This window comes from Dendrobates tinctorius, unplaced genomic scaffold (genome assembly GCF_039654945.1).
Source record: "Dendrobates tinctorius isolate UK_male_01 unplaced genomic scaffold, ASM3965494v1 ptg000003l, whole genome shotgun sequence".
Lineage (NCBI taxonomy): Eukaryota > Metazoa > Chordata > Amphibia > Anura > Dendrobatidae > Dendrobates > Dendrobates tinctorius.
In genome coordinates, this window is record NW_027361671.1 from 63,904,054 (window position 1) to 63,928,512 (window position 24,459).

At 44.6% G+C, this 24,459-nt stretch overlaps 1 protein-coding gene across 1 annotated transcript in view; it reads left to right on the forward strand.

Moving 5' to 3' along the window:
• HSD17B4 (hydroxysteroid 17-beta dehydrogenase 4) overlaps nucleotides 1-24,459 on the forward strand; it is a 397,700-nt gene that overhangs the window by 167,134 nt on the left and 206,107 nt on the right. The window contains exon 12 of the mRNA XM_073554879.1: nucleotides 23,738-23,844. Within this exon, the coding sequence (XP_073410980.1) occupies nucleotides 23,738-23,844 (107 nt within the window). The remainder of the gene's footprint in view (nucleotides 1-23,737; nucleotides 23,845-24,459) is intronic.

Below are 24,459 nucleotides of genomic sequence, written 5' to 3' on the forward strand. Positions count from 1 at the left end.
GGTCCATCTCGAGACCTGAGTTCGAAACAATAAAACCAAGAAAAGGCAATGAAGTTTGCTCAAAGAGGCTTTTCTCCAACTTGGTAAATAGATGGTTCTCTCTGAAACGTAGAAGGACTTGGCGGACGTCTCGGCAATGTGTGGCCAGATCAGGAGAGAAGACCAAGATGTCGTCTAGGTAGACCACGACACAGGAGTAAAGGAGATCTCGAAAGACATCATTAACGAGTTCTTGGAATACTGCCGGTGCATTGCAAAGCCCAAAGGGCATAACCAGATACTCGTAGTGTCCATCGCGCGTGTTAAACGCCGTCTTCCACTCGTCCCCGGAGCGTATGCGAACCAGGTTATAGGCCCCTCGAAGATCAAGCTTGGTGAATACACATGCCCCTTTTAAGCGATCAAAAAGTTCAGAGATGAGTGGTAGTGGATATTTATTCTTCACCCTGATACGGTTTAAGCCACGATAGTCGATGCACGGGCGCAGGGACCCATCTTTCTTTTTCACGAAAAAGAAGCCTGCTCCTGCAGGAGACGAAGATTTCCGAATGAAGCCCCTGGCCAAGTTGTCCTGGATGTACTCGGACATGGCTTGAGTCTCTGCCGGAGAGAGTGGATAAATCCTACCACGGGGCGGAATGGTACCAGGAACAAGCTCGATGGGGCCGTCGTAGGGACGGTGTGGAGGAAGAGTCTCAGCCTCTTTTTTGTCAAAAACATCCAAAAAATCATGGTACACCGATGGCAATCTACGGGGGACAAGGGAAGGACGAGGGTCACCTACGGGACGTACCGACAGCAGACACAGAGCCCGAAAAGACTCCCCCCAGCGCAAGACGTTGCCATTATGCCAATCTAAGGTGGGCTCGTGGAGCCGCAGCCAAGGAAGCCCAAGCAGGATAGGGTGAGAAATGGCTGCTAAGGCGTAAAACGTAATCTTTTCCTTGTGCAGCGCCCCTACTTGCAATTCTACTTCATGAGTAACTAGAGTAACCATTTCTAGCAGGGGTCGACCATCTACGGAGGCGAGAACTTGCGGTTTTTGCAAAGCCCTCACGGGAACAGAAAGCTTATTAACCTCGTCTTGTCTGATGAAATTCCCAGCGGCACCCAAGTCCAGATAGGCCACCAGGGAAGCCCGCTTCCCACCAATATGTAAGAGGACAGACAAAGTGAGGGGGAGAGAGGTATCATATACACCTAGGGAGGCCTCTCTTACCTGGCCTAGGCGGAGAAGTTTTCCGGACGTTCCGGACAGGTTCGGATGAGATGGGAGCCGCTACCGCAGTAGAAACATTGACCTTGGAGGCTCCTCTCCTTGCGACGCTGGTCAGAGAGCTTTAGGCGATCCACCTGCATAGGCTCGGGTGCTGGAGGTGCGGGAAGACTCCTAGGTCGAGGACTGGGTGGCCTGCGGACAGAAGAAAATGGACGAGAGGCCCTTCTCTCCCTAGCACGCTCTTGAAAGCGGAGGTCAATTCGCGTAGCTAACGAGATCAAGTCTTCGAGAGCCATTGGGGTGTCACGACCAGCGAGCTCATCCTTTATACGATTAGAGAGCCCTCGCCAGAAGGCGCCCACCAAGGCCTCATTATTCCAACCTAAGTGTGAGGAGAGAGTCCTGAACTGGATAGCATATTGGCCCACCGTTAAAGAACCCTGACATAGGTTAAATAAAGCCTCAGTGGTGGAAGCTAAACGGCCCAGTTCGTCAAAAACTCGACGAAACGTATCCAAAAAAACAGAAAGCTGAGTAACTACTGGATCATCACGTTCCCAGAGCGGATTGACCCAAGCCAAGGCGTCCCCCCTCAAGATGAGAGATGATGAAGGCCACTTTGGCTCGGTCAGTGGGATACTGCTCGGGCAGCAGTTCAAAATGGAGACGGCACTGATTTAAAAAAACCTCGACATAACTTGGCGTCTCCACTATATCGGGGTGGTTTGGCCAACCGCGGAGGAGGATGGGAACTAGCGGCTGGGGGGGCAGATGCGGCCGAGTGCAGAGTTCGAGCAACCGCCCGTCCACCGAAGCCATGGAGCTGGGGATATGTGACTGGGTGTCTCGCTGCTGCGCCAATCCCTGTTGTAAGCCAGCCAACTGGGCGGCATTTCCAGGGTCAGAGGATTGGAGAGCGGACAGATGTGAGTCCATAGTTTTCATGAAGGACATCATGCGCGTCTGATTCTCCCGAAGGAAAACCAACTCCTTCTGCGCGGCCGAGGCTCCAGCGGGGTCCATGGCCTGATTGTGCTGTTACGGTGTTGAGAAAAAGTAAAGAAGCACCTGAAAGTGGACCCTCTGTGTCACGACTCCAGAGCACCCGAAGGCAAGTGCCCAGGTGAGGACCACCCCCTATACAGGGAGTGTTAGGGACAGGCCTCCAGGGGATAGAGCCGCAACTGCCAGAACCAAAGGGACAACTGAGGCAAAAGGAAGCAGGCACAGGCGTGGATGACAGGCAGGCCACTGGGCAAGGCAGGGACCAGTGGGGTACAGGACCGGAGAGCCAGAGGAGCACAGGACCGGAGGCTGTAACGGTAGAGAAGCACAAGATGTAGCACTGCAGATAACTGAGACGGAGAAGGGGAAAGCAGGAGGCAGGACAGAGGGGGGAAAGCCCTAGGGAGACTGGGAGGGCAGAGTACAGTAGAGACAGGCCGAGAACCAACAGGCAGAGAGACAGGCAGAACCAAGGCGCTAGCAAGCTTGGACAGAGGAAGAGAAAGGCCTGAGGACGCAGAGAGTACTGCAGCAGACGGCGTCACCGCATGAGACAATCAGGCGTCTTACCTAAGCCTGCGCCGGGCATAAGTAGCGGTGGGCGCCGCCATGTTGGGGGCGGGGCCAGCGCGTCACCTTACCCAGGAGGCCGCGCGCTGTGTGCTTGTGCCCGACGCCGAGGGAGCCGGAGGCCGGGCGCGGGGAGGCGCCGAGAAGCAGGAGCGCGCCGGGCAGAGCGCACAGAGAGGTAAGTGGGAGGAGCCGGGGCTTGCACCATGACATTAGGGCACGAGAACTACAGGTGAGGCCCACACGCTCTTGGACCGTTGAATCACGCCCAGCTGTAACATCTCATTGATCTCTTGGCGTATAACCTCCTGCACCTCCTCAGAGATCCGATAAGGTGTTCGCCATAGTGGGGCATGATTCCCAGTGTCCACCTTGTGGACCACTAACTCAGTTCATCTGGGTCGGTTGGAGAACACGGCCCGGAAAATTTCCTGGGTGGTCAACAACTGCGACTGCTGGGATTCGGCTAGTGAGGCACTTACCTCCATGTCCTCAATGGACCCACTGGCCTTGGCTTGGGCCAGCATGTCCAGGAGGGGTCTTCCTCCCCGTCCTCTGGCAGGTTGCAGACCGGAAGGACTCAGGTTCATGGTGAACCTTCATCACGTTGATGTGAAAGGCCTTGCGCCTACTCCGAGCGTGGTCAAGCGTGACCACGGAGGTGACCGGGTTGAGCTGTTGGTGGACGACGTATGGGCCTTCCCAGGCTGCCTGAAGCTTATCCTTTGGTACGGGGATCAGCACCCACACCTTTGGACCCACTTGGTAGGTCTGCTTGTACCAGTGCTTCTGGTCAGCCTGAGCCTGCACCATGTTGTCATGCACCAACTGCGGCAAGGTCTGCATCTTGTCATGGAAGCGCATGTCATAATCCACGATGGACACTTCAGTGGGATTTGGCTCATTTTCCCAGGATTCTCTTACCAACCTAAGGGGTCCCCGGACTCACCTGCCATACAGGAGCTCGAAGGGGCAGAACCCCGTCAAGACCTGCAGAACTTCTCTGTAGGCAAATAGCAGGTGTGGGAGGTACCGCTCCCAGTCACGCCCTTGGGTCACAACCAGCATGCGAAGCATCTGTTTGAGGGTAGCGTTCACACAAACCATTGTTCTGTGGGTGATACGCACTCGATACCAGCTGCGTCGCCTGCATTTTCTTAAAGTCTCCATTAGGCGAGACATGAATTGGGTCCCTTGATCGGAAAGCATCTCCCTGGGAAATCCTACCCTTTGTGGTGTGACTGGTGGTCACGTGGTTAATAGGAGGTATGTATCACAGGGATGGCAGCTCCCTGTGATGTAGGCCAGAGTGTTTTCTTAAGTGTACGTACATTTTTAAGCAGTTGTTCACATTTGTGTCCGGGCTACGGGTAGCTATGAGAGTTGGGAGGGTCTGGCTACCCATGTGCCTCGCTCCGTGGTGAGGGGGGCTTACTGTACCCCATTTTGTCTGAAGATATGTGTATGGTTGTGAATTTTGAGGACCTGTGATGAGGTCATGAACATGTGACTAGCCATGTGATAGCCTGTAACCACTCCCAGTTACCTATCTAAGGAAGGTGTGTTGCACATGTGAGAGAGTGTGTTGGAGTCTGTCATGTCAGCCTGATCAGCCTGGGGAAACCGTGCCGGCGACTCCGAGCCAAAAGGAGCGAACGGTCTTGAAAACCATGTGATACTGTCCAGGGTCAGAGAGAAGTGCTTACAGGATACCTCTGCGGATAAGAGGGATCCGAGAACCTGCTTGGCCAAAAGGTAACGGTCTTGAAAACTGTGTGATACTGACCGGGGTCAGAAAGAGACTGTGTGTGTGAACTGATATTTATCGGACACCTCTGAGGATAACAGGGATCCCAGAACCTGTGTAGCCGATCCAACAGGTAATGGTCTTGACAACCATGTGTTATACTGACCGGGGCCAGTGAGAAGTATTTTTCAGTGAGAGACTGTATTCATGTATTATAGCTGAATGTCTAAAAGACAGTGTAATGTCTGCTGGAACTGTCTAAACAATAAATCAAATGGACTTGTTTTAACACTGAGCATGCCAGTGTTTACCTCAAAGACCTGCAAAGTGAGTAATCCCTGTCCACTCACATGGTGGAAACCTTACACCTTGTAAAGATGGTCACCAGTGCATCTGCCACCTTTTCGGCCATGGTTGAGGGCAGAGCTACTGTCTCTGGGTAGCGGGTAGCATAGTCTACCATGGTGAGACTATCGCTTTCCAGAGCTGCTGGAGACGGCCAGCGGGCCTGCGATGTCCACTGTGATTCTCTGGAAAGGCTCCTCTATCAGTGGCAAAGGGATCAGGGGAGCCTTAAGAGCAGGCCCCGCCTTCCCCGCTTTTTGACAGGTGGTACAGGAGCGGCAGTATTCGGTCACGTCTGTCCCCATCTTGGGCCAATGGAAGTGTTGAGACAGCCGGACCTTAGTTTTGCTGACCCCCAAGTGTCCAGCGAGTGGAATCTCATGGGCAATCTGCAACAACTCAGTTCTGAACTGATGTGGGACGACCAGCTGTCTTTCCCTCAACCACTCCTTTTGGGATTCTCCGGGTACTGTCTCCCGATACAACCTTCCTTGTTCCCAGTACACCCTCTCCTTATCAGTCGCGGAGTTGGGCGTCTCGGCGAGGTACCTCAATTTCTCGAGGCTCAATTTCACCATAAGTGACGTCACGGTCCCCTCCTCACTGGGACCCTCTGGGACCTGCTTTGGGTCCACCTCTGGTTCAGTCAGTCCTGTAGCGGAGGAGGGTCCAGAAGGCAGGGTGCGACCTGTGTTCCAGGCACTCTGACTGCGGGTGACATCGGCTACGTAGGCTGTCTCCCCGGGGATTTCTATAAACCCATCAGCCGGCGCTGCTATGGACTCTACCTCCCCATCCACCCCCAACACTTCAGGAGCAGTGCTACTTATGGACCAGTTACCTTCCATGGTGGCACTGGTCAGTGGCATGGCCTCACCTTCACGGTTTCCATGCAGCTCCCCATGTCCTTGAGCACCGTCGTTTGCTCTTGCTTAGGGGTTCCTCAACTGTCTCACTCCGCCGAGCGAAGGGGCTGAGCACTCCTGTACCTGTGGACACATCAACTTTCTCAGAAAAATGGTTATCAGTTTCAGTTGGCACAGTTACATCACTATCAGAATCATTCCTGGGGAAAGAATGGTTATCAGAGGCATCATTATTCAACAAGGCATTGTCAGGTAACACTTTCCATTTCCCAACATCAGGATTAACATTACCCTTAATATCAGGTTGGGGAGGGGTGTCGGACGTAGTATGCAACCATCCTCCCCAAATCAGTCCCCAATAAAATATCAGTGGGCAGGTTATCGGACACCCCTACTTCCCTCAACCCGCTCCCAGCACCCCAATCAAGAAAAACCTGGGCCATCGGCAAGGGACAGCGGACACCCCCAATCCCGCTGACAATTAGGGTTTTCCCATCAATCATCTCTTCACGGGTTGCCAGTCCAGGTCGTATAAGGGTTCGTTCGGCCCCGGTGTCCTTGAGGCCTCTAGCGAGACTGGTCCCCACGCAGACATGCTGCACATTGTTATCAATCCTTCCAACCACACCACCCACCAAAAGAACAGAGGCGTTGGGCCCAGAGGCCTTGGCTGGGGGGTTCTTCTGCCTCTCCGGACAGGTGGTGGCAGTAAGATGACCAGTCCGATTGCAGGAAAAACTCCTGCGAGTGTCTGAAGTAGGCCTGGGGTTAGTAAAAGAGACAAGGCCTCTGGAGGGACGGCTGGCAGGGGCACTGGGGTTGGTTGCAGGCTTACCCCCTCTTCAGCTGGTGGTGACTGGCATCCGTGTCTCTGATTTCCGGTTGGCCTCATAGGTGTTCGGTGATCTGCGCTGCTTTGGCCGCATCCGTTGGCTCTCGATCCAGTATAAACTGTCGGACCTCAGCTGGGCAAAGATGTAAGAACTGGTCTTTGATAATCAGGTTTTTCAGCAGCTCAAAGGTGTTCACGGACAGTCCATGGATCCACTGGTCAAAGTGGGTCCTGAGTCCTTGCACCACATCACTATAACTGTCGTGTGGGCCACGTTGGAGGTACTGGAACTTCTTTTGGTATACCCCAGGGGTCAGCCAGTATTTGGCGATTAGCTCCTGCTTGATGGCGAAGTAGTTGCTATCTTGTTCTGACGGGAGAGAAGCAAACGCCTCCAGAGCTTTTCCTTTTAGCCCTGGGGTCAAGTACCTGGCCTATTAATCCATAGGCAGCTAATACGTGTCCAAGTCCCCATCCCTCTCCATCACGGGAAAATGCTCTGGCCGGGGCTTCGGTATCTGAGCCCTGCTGGGCTCTCCGCTTCGGGCTGTGGAGGGTATTTCCCTCAGTTGGGCCAGCTGCAGTTCATGGGCTCTCTGAGCGTGGGCCTCCTGCTCAGCACTCTGCTCTTGTCGAGCTTGCATGATCAGTCGCTGATGTCCATCAGTGTCTTTGGCAGGGAGTTGTTGTAGGGCCATCTGCAGATAGTGGTCCACGACTTTCTGGCTGCCGGTCAGACCGGCCTGCTCCAGCTTGGACCTCTGCGGCTGCACCATCGGTACCGGTGCTCCCATTGCACCAGAGCCGTGACCAACTGGGCTTTTGTTTTGTCGGTGTCGTCAATCTGGTTTGCCGTACACAGGGCCCTAAGGGTGTTCTTGTTAAGCAGCTTATAAAGAGATTCTCCCCGCATAGCCATGGTTGCCAAATAAAAGATAGGATAGAAAAACAAAGAGAAGGGAAGGGGTAATCGCAAGTACACACAATTGTCTCAGGAGTAATAAACACAGAGTCCGTTCTCAAAAACTTTTGCTGCAGGGTCCTCGGAAGAACCGTGCAAGTCTTTAGTGAGAGGAATGATTGCTCAAACCAGATCACTAATGCTCTATGATCCCACCAGTCTGCTACCAAATGTCAGGGGAAGGGGTGTCACCTTTGGCCGCACATGGCTATAACACTATAACATGTGCAGGAGGCTTATCTTAGTTATCCCACCGCTGCCAACAATGTGATGAAAACAAAAAGCTAGTCTTGCCCTAAGAATATATCGCAAGGGCTTATTGTAGGTATCCCATTGCTGCCACAATATGTCACGAACTGCCGGGATTTATGTATATCCCACTTTCCAGCTCCGCTTTAGAACTTGCAGCTCTCCGGCGCCCCCCTTACCCTAAGGTCAGTCAGGGAACTGCACCTAGGATAATTAGTCGCCGGATGGGCTACTTGTTGTGCACTGGCTATTAGGCACGCCGCAGCGAGGGAATTATAAATGTGTGGCTGCGGCCAAAGTAATCAGCTTATAAAACCCGCTCCGTCACTGCCGGCGCTACCCAACTAATCAAAACACACTTTGCTGCCACCAGCTTTCAATTTCTATATTAATATTTTAAATTAATGCAGGGGTTCCGAAGCCAACCCAAATTAGTAGCGTAATTAACTTTTAGGCACGTGAATTCATCATAGAACATAGAGAACAACTAATAATAATAATCTTATTTTACTCCAAAAGGTAGGCAGTGTTTACCAAAGGTATAAAAAGGTTTTACAATTTGAGACAATTACAATATGTACAATGCGAATGCAAATAAAAGGGGATTAAGAGAAGGAATAAAACTCGCGTATTGCTTAGATCATCTTAGGCAGAACCATGCTGGTAGGGGGAGGGGTGACACATCCCAATGCATCAGAAGGTCAGGTTACAGCAGCTCCCAGGCAAGAAGTGCCTGCCCACGGAGGGAAAGTACCTTATACCTCTGGGCTTGTGACATCCCTAAAGGGGCTGGCTTGTGACAGCCCTCCCCTAGCTCAGAGTTACAGATCTGGTTCTGAAAACTTATAATAATCATATCACACAGAGAATACCTCGTATAGAAACGCACATAGTATCATCTTATTCAGCTTGTCGCTGGCATTCATTCAAAACCAAACATGCAGCCTCGGGCTGCACAGGAATCCACTTCTCGGATTCCGTTGAAGTTAGGACTGGGAAAAACACAGACTAAATAGGCCTGTCAAAGAACGTTCCAAATATGTAGTTTTCACTCTAGCACAACCTCACACCATTTTATGACCAAATGATTGGATTCTCATTATTGTCTATGGGAAGTCAGGACACATGAGAAGACAAAGAAGCCCCCTGCTGTAAGGCGGAAAATCATTTACTGGTATCTCAGTTTACACTGAGTGTGTGTGCAGGCTGAGAGGGGGAGGGGGTTGGACAGTGTCACAGGCTGTGAGTGAGCAGAAATTTGCTTTTGCTGGCAGGCTAAGGAAAGGAAGGGGGGGGTCAAGCCCTCACCACTGGCATAGAAGAGTTCAGTGTGTGAATAGAAGAGTCTTGACTGTTCCAGAAAATGTGATCATCGGGTAAATCTTAAGTCATATTTTACATTATCGTTACACCCGAGCACGCCAAAATACTTGGAGATCACCTGAGCATGCTCAGGAAAACCAGAGCAACGAGTATAATCGCTCATCAATAATGCTCATGCATAACAGAAGGACAAAGTGATTGATCTTTTTAAAGTAGTATTTATAAATCTGGGTTCCACCATGGGGTCTCATGCCTTCCTGCTTCACTGGTGGTTGGAAGTTGCCAAGGATCACTTCAGTAATTCCATCTCTAGAACTAGCAGGTGGATTTTCAACTCGGGAAATGGAAGGCGTTTCTATAATGAACTACATAGGAGAGCTGTGCTATATACTCATACTAACCCAAGTTTTATAAATGGTCATTGTATAAGGATAAATAGGTGAGCTGTGACCATTACTTATTGTTGATCCTGTGTTATTTACTATGTATTGAGTGGGTCATTGTAACCTGTTTTCTGATAATAATGACAAAAATGTATCTAGTATTAGACCTAGTGTCCAGTCTGAAAATTGCCAAATTTCTGGATTTTTTTTTTATTTTGCTATATTTATATGATCCCTAAACACATTGAAAAGACACAATACTGTTAGTTTATTATTGTGTCTTGTTCATTATAGTGGTCTATTCATTCCCCAAATATATCGGGGAGACACGATACTGTTAGTATAGATTGATAATATGTATCTCTACGTATTTTTTTTTTCAGCATGTAACAATACTGTTATTTAGCTTCTACTTTATTATACTACTGTAGAATCACTACTGTTAATTTTGAAAATTTTAATAAAGTTATTTGGAAAATGAAAAGCATCTGAAGGGTTATTGGAATACTATTAGAGATGAAAGGACCTCATGGATCTTCTTGTCCAACACCCTGGTCAATGCAGGATTCAATAAGCCATCTCAGACAGATGTCTGCCTAGCCTCTGTTTGAAGACTTCCATTAAAGGAGAACTCGCCACCTCTCGTAATAAAAATGTTGAACAACACTGGGGCCAAGAAAGAGCCTTTTGGTACCATACTTGAAACACTCTTCCAATTGAATGTGCAACCATTTGTTACCACTCTTTGAGTACAATCACTGAGCCAGTTATGAATCCACCTAACCGTAGCCTTTTCAGTCCTATGCTTGGTCATTTTTTCAATAAGGATAGTGTCACGGGTGTGTCAGAGGCTGCAGACAGTCGCAGTGCATCTGGCTGCAGAGGGTCTCAGCGGATGGCCTTGCAGACTAGTGGCCACTTCCCTCGGCAATAGTGGTGTCACCTGGAACTGGGTGTTTATAACTCCCATTTTCCTGTTGGGGGTTACAGGTGTTATTTCCTATTTGCACTTCCCTGTTGAGGCTTGGAGCTGCAGCAGCTGGCTAGCGTCCTCTTTGGCGTTTGTAGGACGGCAGTGTTTATTTCTGTCTGCTCAAGTTGTGTTTCCCTTGTTTTTTGTATCCTAGCTGTGGGGTTCGACCAACATGCACCTTTTCCTTCCCTAAACAGGGCTTACCCCAAGAGTCTGACAGGGACTAGGTATCCTGCTCGGCGATAGTTGCGGAAGCTATTTAGGGTCTCTTAAGTGAGACAGGGTGATGTTAGATCTGCCTTCGGATCTCCACTCCGCACAGTCAGTGATTCCATCATAGAAGGAAATAGTCTGGCATGACTTGATTGCTGTAAACCCATGCTGGCTCGGCGCTGGTAAATTACTGTATTTTTTTTACCAAATGCTTACATACATTCTGTTTAAATAGATCAAAGATCTTTCCTGGTATAGAAAAGTCTAGGATATTGGCAGCATGTGCCCTTCTCAAATCTTCTGGGACTTTTCCTCTTGTCCACGATTTTTCAAAATAAACTACTTCAAATCAATTTTCAATATATTGAGGGGCTCTGTTTTTAAAATTGTATCGCTTTTGTGAGTTTCCAATATATAGGACTCCCAAAGTCAAGTCAAAACTTAATAGGCACCTAAAAAAATTAAGTTTTGTAAACTTGCTTGAAAAAAATAAAAAATTACTGCTACATTTTGAGGCTATGTGCCCACGCTAGCGTTTTTAAACGCTCAGGAAAAGGATCCCCTTTCCCAGAAAACGCGCGTCTTTTTCCGCACGTTTCTTGTGCGGTTTTTGACGCGTTTTTGATGCGTTTTTTGACACGCGATTTCTGGGACCATTGGAGATGGCTAAAAACGCTGAGCAATGCGGGAATTAATGAACATGCTGCGTTTTTAGCCGCTAAGCGATTCCTGAGCGGTTAAAAACGTATGCATTGGCACAAAAAGCCAAAAACGCATGCTAATTAATTTGATGCATCTTTTAAGCGTTTCTGAAGCGTCTGATCCGGCACAAACGCTGCGGAAACGCTTAACAAAACGCATCGTGGGCACACAGCCTTAAACTTTCTAAAATTCTAACAAAATAAAACAACATTTTACAAATGATGCTTATGTAAAGCAGACATGAGGTAAATGTTATTTATTAATGTTTCTGTGTGGTATGACTATCTGGATTAAAAGGGATAATCATTCAAAATTTGAAAATTGCAATTTTTTTTTAAAACCTTTTTATAAAATTTCTGATATTTTTATAAATAAATGCAGAAAATATCGACATAAATTTGCCATTATCATAAAGTTCAATATGTCGTGAAAAAAAACCATCTCACAATCAATATATTGAGCTTTCCAGAGTTGTTAGCACATTAAAGTGGCCAGATTTCAAAAATTTGGCCCGGTCATGAAATTTGTCAGTAGGATCAACCCTTTTACGCTGTCTATGGACATGCGGGCCATAGGTAGTGTGAATAAAAGGGCACATTAATATCTGCGATCCAATAACTTTATCCAGAGAAATCCATGTTTTTCTTAATATGTAAATGAGCTGTTAAGATCTATGGGCCGAACACTGATCTACATGAGACCCCTCCTTCAAGGCTGATTTTAAATGAAAGGGGCGTTAACAGTGTAAGACATGTAATGACTGACAGTCTACTCTCCTGCTCTCACACTGGTGACGTCCCTTTCCTTTAAAATAAGCATGGGAGTGAGATTTTCGGGGAGATAAAGCACTGATTTTATGATATGACAGCACGCAGGCCATTAATTAACATCACTGGATTCAAGCTGTGGACCCCTATATGATGCATCTTTCAGATTGCATAACGCCAGAAGATGCTGCAGGTTTTCTCTCACCTGTGCATCACTAAGGGAATCCTGAAAATCTGATCTGTTGGGGTCCGTGGGAGTCACTATTGTAAAGAATACGAGCTGGCACTGATCATTGAGATTTGTAAAGTGACATTTATAATGTTCTCAGATGCTCTTCAGCAGTAGACAACAAACTGGCATTTAGTATGATTTTCTCTGGATACTGCAGTGCTTCAGAGACACATACCTGGCTGAGATAATACAGCCAGTGCCTGATACATGCTGCCCACGGATTGGCAGAATATATCCACTCTCAGGTTCACTTTAAATGGCTTTTCGGCAAATCTCTGTGAAATTAAGTTTTTGCTCGAAAGTAATGCATGCAGGTGAACAAACTGTATTATTATTCTTGTAGTCCCGTCTGCAATATGAAATATGGCAGATTTTTATGTAATAACCTAGTTTGCTAACCTAATCCAATGCAAAAAAAGAATACTGATTTACAGTGGCCTTACACCGGCACAGCGCGACCCTCTTTTGGCTTCCTTCTAGTAACTGTAGTTCTATGTATTCTTTGGCTCCTGGAACTTTTTATGGCGATTATGGCAAATGTATGCTCTAAATGTGATGTGAACAGAAGGTTGGTGATAAAAGTATTGTAGACATTTGTCTCTCTTGTTAGACATGTTATATTAATATTATTTTTGTTGAAGCGTCCTCTCTAGAGAAGGCCGCAGGGATACATTTCAGAAGATATTGTGTCCCTTGATTATTAACTCTAGCTGACAGGTGGCAGATCTCACAATTACACAGGCCTCTTGGGGGTCTGACACTTGCTGGATACCTGTGTTCTAGAATTGCTTGTCTTTAGATGCTGGATGTTTTATTGATTCATCCAGCGTCACTGTGGTTATTGCCTGTAGATTTTCTTATGATTATGTTGCTTATTTTTAGTTCCCTAGTGGCGTGTTGCAGGGGCAGACATTGACAGCTTGGGGCCCCTGTGCAAGAAACGTGTCAGGGCCTCCTTCCTTTTATAGCAACAAAGTCACACACATCTATATATTTTGCACAGTCTCCTTTATCATGTATATTACCATCCCTCATTGCACAGTGCCCGTTCTTGTTCTGTACAGCACTGTCCCTTACATATCGGATTATGTAGCACCCTGTCTTTTATTGCATAGTGTCCTCTCTTGTTGGATATTTAATGTAATCATTGCTAATGGAGCATGGGAAAGTTTCTTTTCTGATGGAGGCAGCTGGACTGATCGTCAGGGCATCGGCTGCTCCACCAGAAATCATTTTATATCTAATAAGAAAGGACTCTATGTAATAAAAGAGGGAATAACAAAAATACACTATGTAACGGGCAGCACTGTACATGACAGCAGAAGAAGCTGTATAATAAGGGACGGTACCATATATAACTAGAGTATGGTACGTAATAAGTGATGGTGTTATACATAATAAAAGAGGAAACTATATAACAGTGTAGCTAAGAACAGCGCTATACATAATAAGTGAATACACTGTATACTAAGGGACTTAGGAAAGTGTTGGGCAGGAAGCTTAGGATGTCTTCCTGTAGCTCTGCTACCATTATCTCTTGTAGGCAGCAGAGCTGCAGGAATGCTCCCAGCCCAGCACGCTGCACATGAGGGCAATCTGACCTTGAGCACCCGGAGCTTTGGGCTCTGAGAAACAGGCCAGGTTTTCCTCATTATTAGCTTCCCTGCAAGGGCGCCCCTCCAACTTCGGGCCCCGGTGCAGCTGCATCGGCTATATGTCGGCCCCTGGCGTGTTAAATCCAACATTAGTACATCTGCTGACTCATGGAAGTATTATTTGACTAAAAATTAGAGCTGTTTCTTTAACCCCTTAACGACCAGGGGTATTTTTGGTTTTGCATTTTCATTTTTCCCTCCCCTTCTTTCCAGAGCCATAACTTTTTTATTTTTCCGTCTATATGGCCATGTGAGGGCTTATTTTTTGCGGGACGAGTTGTACTTTTAAATGACACCATTGGTTTTACCATCTAGTGTACTCGAAAACGGGAAAAAAATTCCAAGTGCGGTGAAATTGTCAAAAAAGTGCAATCTCTCACTTGTTTTTTGCTTGGCTTTTTTGCTAGGTTCACTAGATGCTAAATCTGACCTGCCATTATGATTCTCCAGGTCATTACGAGTTCATAGACACCAAACATGTCTATGTCCTCTTTTATCTAAGTGGTGAAAAAAAATTCCAAAATTTGCTAATAAAAAAAAAAAAAAAAAAAAAAAATTTGCGCAATTTTCCGAGACCCGTAGTGTCTCCATTTTTCATGTTCTGCGGTCGGGGAAGTGCTTATTTTTTCCTTGCCAGGCTGACGTTTTTAATGATACCACTTTTGTGGAGATACGTTCTTTTGATTGCCCGTTATTGCATTTTAATGAAATGTCTTGGCGACCAAAAAAACGTAATTCTGGTGTTTTGAATTTTTTTCTCGCTACGCCATTTAGCGATTGGGTTAATGCTTTTTTTTTTTTTATTGATCGGGCGATTCTGAACGCGGCGATACCTAATGTGTATGTGGGATTTTTTTTTTACTGTTTTATTTTGATTGGGGCGAAAGGGGGGTGATTTGAACTTTTAGGTTTTTTAATTTTTTTTTTATTTTGAAACAATTTTTTTTTTTTTTTACTTTTGGCATGCTTCAGTAGCCTCCATAGGAGGCTAGAAGCATGCGCAACCCGATCGGCTCTGCTACATATGGGCGATGAGCAGATCGCCCATATGTAGCAAGTTTACTGCTGTGCTTTCAGCACCGACCACCGGGTGGCGCTGAAAGCCATATGCCTGGAACAACCATAGAGGTCTCATAGAGACCTCTGGTTGTCCAGGCAACATGACGCCGACCCCCGATCACGTGACGGGGGTCGGCGATGACGTCATTTCCGGCCCGGCGGCCGGAAATGCTATTTAAATGCCCGCTGTGAGCTTTGACAGCGGGATTTGACTAGTTAATAGGCGCGGGCGGACGGCGATTCCGCTCGCGCCTATTGCATATATAGGACCTATCTGCACTACTTTCCTGCGTTATTGCTGTTTTGAACTGCTTGGACCATTGTATTTTAATGGATTTATGAATGAATGAAAAGAAAGAAAAAATTTTTTAACAGCATCCTGGATTGCTCACGTTATTGCTGGACCTTGCTTTGCCGTTGTTCACATTTGTATGGATGGACTCCTACATCCTGATCTGGGTACAACGGAGTTAACCAGGTTAGCTGAGGTTCCAGGTGGTTCACAGGAGTGAGCTGGTCTACATCATTGTTGGATTTATATATATATATATATATATATATGTATGTATGTATAATTTTATGTATAAATAGAAAAACTGGAACAGCACTAAAGCAATACCTTTTTGAAGTGCACGCTTCCCCAGCCAGTGTTCAGTTGGCATAGCAGGATAAGTAGCAAAAAAAACAGGGAAACGGCACATGAAGTAAAAAAGGTGAACTTTAATGCCCAATGGCGTGGCAACATTTCGGATGTGAAATCCTTTTTCATGGCTTGTGTGTGTATATATAATGTGTATATACAATATATATAATGTATATGTATTTTTATTGCAGAGAGAGATAGAATAGCCTGTAATACATCTGCCTGTTTCTGTAAAATCACTGCAGGAGCCAACAGGATAGGATACATGAATTATATACAGTAAATCCATATAGACTAGGTAGATATATAGATTTCAGTGACAAATACGGTGATCTGCTATGAAGACAATGTACTAAATAGCAGAACTGTAAATCATTTTCTTTGGCAAAAATGTTTCTTATTTCTATAAAATGCCCTAAGTTTCTGGCCACTAGGTATTGCCTCCTCTGTGCTTTGCTATCCACTGCCTATTGTCAGGTTAAATCTGTCTCCAGCCCCAGAGAAGTAGAGACTAATCACCAGATGTGGGAGAGGGGCTTTCCTTCTCTTAGCTTTGATCTTCTGTTTATAGAGCAGATCTCCCTTTCATTCACAGCTTATGAACTTTCACTTTCTTGTTCCTCCTCTTCTCAATCATTGCAGACCACAATCCTTGACTTCACACATAGTAATTAGTATCATCCCTGTCCTCCATCTCTGCCATCCAGCTCTGCTGCACCGTCATAATCAACATTTCAGTTCTGCTTTTCATACAGCTGTAAGCTTCTTTTAGCATTAGCTGAAAGAACACTTTACAGTGTGTAGCAGGTCTAATGTGTATTAATATATAGAGGGGCAAACGTATACAGATGGGATTGTTACTGAACAGGATCAACCTGGGGACCCAACCCATAACTATTCAAGCTGTGTCTCTGTTCCCTCACTGTTCTGCTGTCCCCTCGATCTCCTCACTATGCTGCTGCGTCCAAGCTCCATCTCTCATCTCTTTCACAAGTCATGCAAGAATATAGGAAAGGAGGGGATTCTATTTCGGCCTGGCATTCTATTGGCCACTGCAGTAAGGGAAGAATGTATTGCAGTTTTAGTCCTGGCAGACTGCTCAAACAAGGTAACCTTCGGCTGATGTTACCGATCAGCAATGACTTTTTAACTAACGCAGCAGCCCTGTTTTAGTTTAGAGCACAAGATAACCTGCGAGATCCTGTATTTTGGCAGTAAGGGGGGGAACCTTGGATGGTTGTGGGAACCTGCACAGTTTCCCAGGAACCCACTGTCTGGGGAAAACAGAACAAACTTTTTCTAGAGAGTCAGATCCATGACACTCTCATTGGGGACTGTAATAGACATTGTTGCTGATAAGTGAAAATTTGTACAATCCTCTGTCTGTGAATGTCCATCTTTTTCTTTAATACCGCAGCAGCTCTCAGATGAAAAAACACAAACCCCTGTGATGGAGGTCAGCTCTGATAGGACAGCTGTGCCTATTAGCACGGACTCTGCAGCCGCACTCGGTGTCATTGCTGGCTGCAGCCGCCGCTCGGTACCGTACTGCAGACGGGAGTTGACAATGACACCATGTGAGCGCAGATGCAGAGTTCAGATGGCGCTTGCTTGAGTGCTGTCAATCAAGATTAGACAATGCTCAGCATTTAAATTAAGGTTGCATTGAGTCCTTTTGCCACGCCAAGGGTGCACCTAAAGCCCTTCATTTGCATAAGAAATCATTCCCCTACATACCTGTATTAATGATTTACCGTAGTTAGAATTTTGGGGAGTGACAGACTCACTTTATACATACTGTATGATAAAGATTATCTGTATCCATGCCGAGCAGTATAGCTACCAGGGAGAATCTGATATTTTCTGTCGGTGGCCGGAAGATATGGTGTAATGTGAAATATTAAAAGAAAATGATGGTGGCGCTCAGTAAGTTTGCATCACTAAGGCTAGTTTGACATTAGCGTTTTTTAGCGCAGCGCTTCGTGCACAGTAGAAACGCATGCAAAAAACGCATTGTGTTTTGCATGCGTTTGCGGTTTTTTAGACGCATGCGCTTTAACCAGTTTCTAGCCATGTTAACGCTTAAAACGCATGCGATTTCAAACGCAGGCGTGCGCATATCTTTGAGCACGCCTGCGCTCCCATAAACTGTCATGTGGTATTTTTGCGCATTCCGTGCGCAAGCTTTTTTTTTTACGCCGTTGGATGGACCCAAAAATGCAACAGGTTGCGTCGGGCGTGCCTAGGCGCACACTACAAAAAAATTAATGCGCACGAAAATGCATACGAACACGTGCAAACGCTAGACCATGCGCCCGCCATGTTAAACTTAGGGGCGCATGCTCATGGACGCGCATGATGCGCTGCGCTAAAAAACCCTAATGTGAAACCAGCCTAAAGGATTAGCTGGGTTCAATTAATTTCCATTAGTATAATCTGTGCTGTTCAGCATCCATTGCATTGTATTACATGGCAACTGTTCATAGAAACATAGTGGCTCGTTGCTCACTATCACATGGAAGCTATATACTTCCCCTTCACGTCAATGCCACTACTTGTCCTACGTACATATATGTATATATGTGTATGTATATATGTATATAGAATTTACTATATAGTAGTGAATATGTATGTGTATCTATGTATACATATAATATATATAAATTCTCTTATAATATATAGTAGAATGTGTTTGTATATACAGTATATGTGTATATAACGTGCGTGTATATCTACCTATCTATACATATACAGTGTATAGATAGATATAGATATCTATCTCCATAAATAGAGGGTGTGTGTGTGTATATATATATATATATATATATATATATATATATATATATATATATATATATATATTATGTATATTGTATATGTGTGTATATATATATATATATATATATATATATATACACAGTACAGACCAAAAGTTTGGACACACCTCATTCAAAGAATGTTCTTTATTTTCATGACTATGAAAATTGTAGATTCACTGTGAAGGCATCAAAACTATGAATTAACACGTGGAATTATATAATTAACAAAAAAGTGTGAAACAACTGAAAATACTGTGTCTTATATTCTAGGGTCTTCAAAGTAGCCACCTTTTGCTTTGATTACTGCTTTGCACACTCTTGGCATTCTCTTGATGAGCTTCAAGAGGTAGTCACCAGAAATGGTTTTCGCTTCACAGGTGTGCCCTGTCAGGTTTAATAAGTGGGATTTCTTGCCTTATAAATGGTGTTGGGACCATCAGTTGTGTTGTGCAGAAGTCTGGTGGATACACTGCTGATAGTCCTACTGAATAGACTGTTAGAATTTGTATTATGGCAAGAAAAAAGCAGCTGAGTAAAGAAAAACGAGTGGCCATCATTACTTTAAGAAATGAAGGTAACTCAGTCCGAAAAATTGAGAAAACTTTGACAGTGTCCCCAAGTGCAGTGGCAAAAACCATCAAGCGCTACAAAGAAACTGGCTCACATGAGGACCGCCCCTGGAAAGGAAGACCAAGAGTCACCTCTGCTGCAGAGGATAAGTTCATCCGAGTCGCCAGCCTCAGAAATCGCAGGTTAACAGCAGCTCAGATTAGAGACCAGGTCAATGCCACACAGAGTTCTATAACCAACTAAATGAAAAAACCCCCATTAAAATATAACTTTTATTAAGTACAAAAATAACAATATAAAATTGCACAGCTGTCCCCTATTATAAAGCCTAGTAAAAAACGGACTTTTGTATTGCTTGAAAGAAATAAGGTATAACCGTTAAACCAAATCTAACCAGCTAAATCCGCCAATCCAATCATATGGTCAGAAAAACCTGAATCCAAGCAGTTAAAAACTGCACAATACTATTATAGCCCAAAAACCTCAAAAAATGGAAAAAAAAGGGAAATGGACATAAAGAAGATGTATAAAAATTGATAATACGTGCTACCATCTGATAACAATTTTACTCAGCCGATGTGAAGAAAAGAGTGACCTGGCCCTATACAAATTGATTATCTGAACACCTAGCTAGGTGTGGAGGTTGGCACCCTAAGAAATACGAGAATGGCGTCCCCGCTCGTGCGATGGCCATCCCTAATCTCCTATATCAACCTATAAGACGACATATTAGAAACAGATTGTTATTTTTGTACTTAAGAAAAGTTATATTTTAATGGGTTTTTTTTTCAGTTAGTCGATTATAGGTAACCCTTATTCACATTATACACACAGAGTTCTAGCAGCAGACACATCTCTACAACAACTGTTAAGAGGAGACTTTGTGCAGCATGCCTTCATGGTAAAATAGCTGCTAGGAAGCCACTGCTAAGGACAGGCAACAAGCAGAAGAGACTTGTTTGGGCTAAAGAACACAAGGAATGGACATTAGACCAGTGGAAATCTGTGCTTCGGTTTGATGAGTCCAAATTTGAGATCTTTGGTTCCAACCACCGTGAAAAGGTGAACGGATGGACTCTACATGCCTGGTTCCCACCGTGAAGCATGGAGGAGGAGGAGGTGTGATGGTGTGGGGGTGCTTTGCTGGTGACACTGTTGGGGATTTATTCAAAATTGAAGGCAAACTGAACCAGCATGGCTGCCACAGCATCTTGCAGCGGCTTGCTATTTCATACGGTTTGCGTTAAGTTGGGCCATCATTTATTTTTCAACAGGACAGTGACCCCAAACACACCTCCAGACTGTGTAAGGGCTATTTGACCAAGAAGGAGAGTGATGGGCTGCTATGCCAGATGACCTGGCCTCCACAGTCACCAGACCTGAACCCAATCGAGATGGTTTGGGGTGAGCTGGACTGCAGAGTGAAGGCAAAAGGGCCAACAAGTGCTCAGCATCTCTGGGAACTCCTTCAAGACTTTTGGAAACAGGGCTGTGGAGTCTGAGTTAGAGTCGATGCTCATTTTGGTGGAGTCGGTATAAAATGGACTGACTCCTAAAATATATAATAATTTGGGTACAGTTGTTCAATGCAGAATGTGCTGAATATTTTTTCATAGGAATTTGGGAAAGTTATGAAATGTCCTATAAATGGCTGTTCTATTCCTGATCTAAGGCTACATTCACACACAGCGTTTTTGCTGCGTTTTTTTAAGGATACGGTTTTCAGCTGCAAAAGCAGATCAGCTTTTTAAAAACCGCATCACCTGAAAGGTTTTTGAGCTCATAGATAATGTTTTCAATAGCAAAAGCATATTAGAAATCTGCTCTATCTATCCATTGTTGTTTCTCTGGAAAGAGAAAGTATTAGAAAATTAGTGATTGAAGAAACCCTTAAACAAAAGGAAGATCTTAAAAAGACTCTCAAAAGACGCTTCATGTTTCTTAAAATGGATGCCTGCACACGTCACAGAGTGAACTATTTTGCCATCAATGTTCGATATGTTTGTGACAGCAAAGAAATTGTTACCAACACGCTGGCAGTAAAAGATACTAAAGCTTATCCCAGCAGCCAGTTTCTCCAGGCCTTAGTGGAAAAAGTTCTGCAAGATTACGAACTCAAAAAAGAACAGGTTCTTGCTATTGTAACGGACAATGCTTCAAACGTAAGTACGATTACACTGATGAATGAGAGTAATGAACAACAGCTAGAAGAAAATTTAGGATTTAGTATGTTTGAGATGGAAGGCCATCTGCGATTAAACCTCCTCTTTGGGACAGGCAAAATAGCAAGTGCTTTCACTCCCTTATGAAAATGCCACAAGATAAATCCTCAGCTTGTAATTTTTAAGTCACGGTAAATGGGTGATTAAGCAATTCCTTCAATTCAGCCACCTGTGTCCATTGACTTCATTTAGGGTTACCTGAGGGTTCGCCATATCTAGAAAAATTCAACCGTTTATCAAACTGACTGTGCATGAGGCAATTCCTTTATACCCGGAAATTGTTAGAGATGTTGCCCATGCGGTTACGGCTTTGCCTCCAACCCAAGTTAGTGTAGAGAGGTTGTTCTCTGGCCTTAAAATTATTAGGTCAGATTTGAGGTCATCTATGAAGGAGGATCTGATGGAGGCAATTCTATTTCTTGGAACAAATTCGTAGACTGCACAAATGTTATTTAGTATGTTTTTGTTGAAAACTCTTTTTTGTCACTTACATAGTTTATTACATAGTGTATGTATGTATGTGTATATGTGTATATATATATATATATATATATATATACACACTGTATATACAATATATATGTAATCGATATTACATTGTGTATTACATATTTACAATTTATTACAGTTTTTGTGTTCTAAAGTTGTATTCCAATGAATATATATTATGTTCTATCTAAATATCTTTATTATTGTATCATAAAAATGATTAAATGTCAGATGTTCACATTGTACTACAATAAATTTTTCACTTAAATATAAGCAATATATGTGGGAGTCTGAGTCGGTGTAAGGGAAATTGAGGAGTCAGAGTCGAAGGTGTATGTATATATGTATGTGTGTGTATGTATGTATTTGTGTGTGTATATATATATATATATATATATATACACATACCGTATATACTCGAGTATAAGCCGACCCGAGTATAAGCCGACCCCCTAATTTTGCCACAAAAAACTGGGAAAACTTATTGACTCAAGTATAAGCCTAGGGTGGGAAATGCTCCATAGATTATTCCCCCATGTGCTGCTGTTGCATGTAAAAATAAAAAAAATGACATGCTCACCTCTCCGTCGCTGGGTGTCAGATACTCACCTGTCCTGCGTCCATGGCTGCTCACCGCTATCTGCCACGTCATCAGTCAGTGACGTTCAGACTGCAGGGGGCGCGGCGCGCACTAATCACGTCACCGCCCCCTCTGCTGTCTGAAGTCACTGACCGATGACAGACAGCAGCAAGCAGCCATGGACGCAGGACAGGTGAGTATCGCTATACTTACCCGTCCTGACGCTGTCTCTTGAGCCCCCAGCTTCTCCGCGCTCTCTTCCTGCGTTCAGCGGTCACGTGATACCGCTCATTAAAACTCATGAATATGCACATATTCATGAGTTTTAATGAGCGGTACCTCGTGACCGCTGAAGGCAGGAAGAGAGAGCGCGGAGAAGCTGGGGGCTCAAGAGACAGCGTCAGGACGGGTAAGTATGACCTGACACCCCCGCCCCCCCTCCCCCTCCGACCCCCCCGGTGTATATGACTCGAATATAAGCCGAGAGGGGGACTGTCAGCCCAAAAAAATGGGCTGAAAATCTCGGCTTATATTCGAGTATATACGGTATATATAGAGATAGACATATATCTTATAATATATAGTACAGTGTATATATGTGTGCATATGTGTATGTATGTATGTATATATATATATATATATATATATATATATATAATGTATATATATTTATATTGTGTGTATGTGTGTGTGTGTATATATATATATATCTTATAATATATATATATATATAGTATAGGGTGTGTATGTGTATATAGTGTGTGTGTGTGTGTATATATTTATATTAGTGTGTGTAGATACACACACTTCCTTGGACACCTCAGGTTATGCATTTCCAGTGCTTTCTTCATTGGGTGATTGCATGTCATTGCAGGTAATTTTGATGTCTTTATTTAACCCCTTTAGCTGCCTCTTGTCATAATGTGGGGCCGTCATTGCTCAGACACGCAATGGTTGAAGGATGAAACTTGTCCGACTTTTTGAAAATCATTATTATAATATTAGTTTTACCTAAAAAGAGGTTAATGTCTGAGAATAGAAATGGTTTGACTCAAAAGAGCTCTCTCGATCCTATTAACGAGACTCTCCCATTGTAACTCGGTAAATAATTTATTATGGGAGGCGATCTCCACAGCAACCTGCTAAGACGTGGTTGTCAGGAGCTTGCTAATGGTACAGTGATGTCACAAGTTTTTAAACAGAAAATTGCAATCTGTTCACATTCATTTTGGTTTGTTCTACATATAATTATGCGCAATTAAACCCGAAAACATTTAAAATCCATTTTCTTTTCCCCCCCCATCTTGTTTTAGAGTCTACTGGCACTCTGTATGAAGTCCTGTCATCCATCGACTCTGGTAAAGGCATTTCTATGAAACCCACAAGCCAGCAGACGTCCTCTTCTACTGCCATTGACCCGGTGAGTCTGGTCATTCAGAGTGCTTCTTATTTTTGCATAGTCTCCAGATTTATGCCCAATAGAGATTGAATGTTCAATATATGTCATGACTCATTCATATTTTGTTTATTAAAAGCACATAGGAAAGCGCAAGCATCTAAAACGATAGTTCCACTACCACGTGTATGTATGTATATAATATAATTATTATTTTTTTTAATTTATAGCTGCTCCCCTTACCTGGTGATCTCACACCCTGCACTACTTCCATGTGTTTCAGCTTCCTGTTTTGCTTCCTGTTAGGCCGGGATTACACGAGTGTATTTCACTGTCCGTATACTGACAGCAATGCCTGGCGTGACAGCGGACCTCCTGACCCAAACTTAAAGTCTCATAGACGCTTTTGCCAGATCGGCCATTGCATTCTGTATACAGACTGTGAAACTTGCTTGTGCAGTGTTATCAATCCTACAATGCATCATGTAACCAGCTAGATCTTGCACCATCTCTGTCTGCTGGGATAGCTCTCTTTATCCTGTTCTCTATATACTCCTTAATAAGCTAATTGATTATAAATATGCTTTAAGGAAGACTTTACTGTGATCTTTTACATTACCACTGTGACAGGCACTGTGC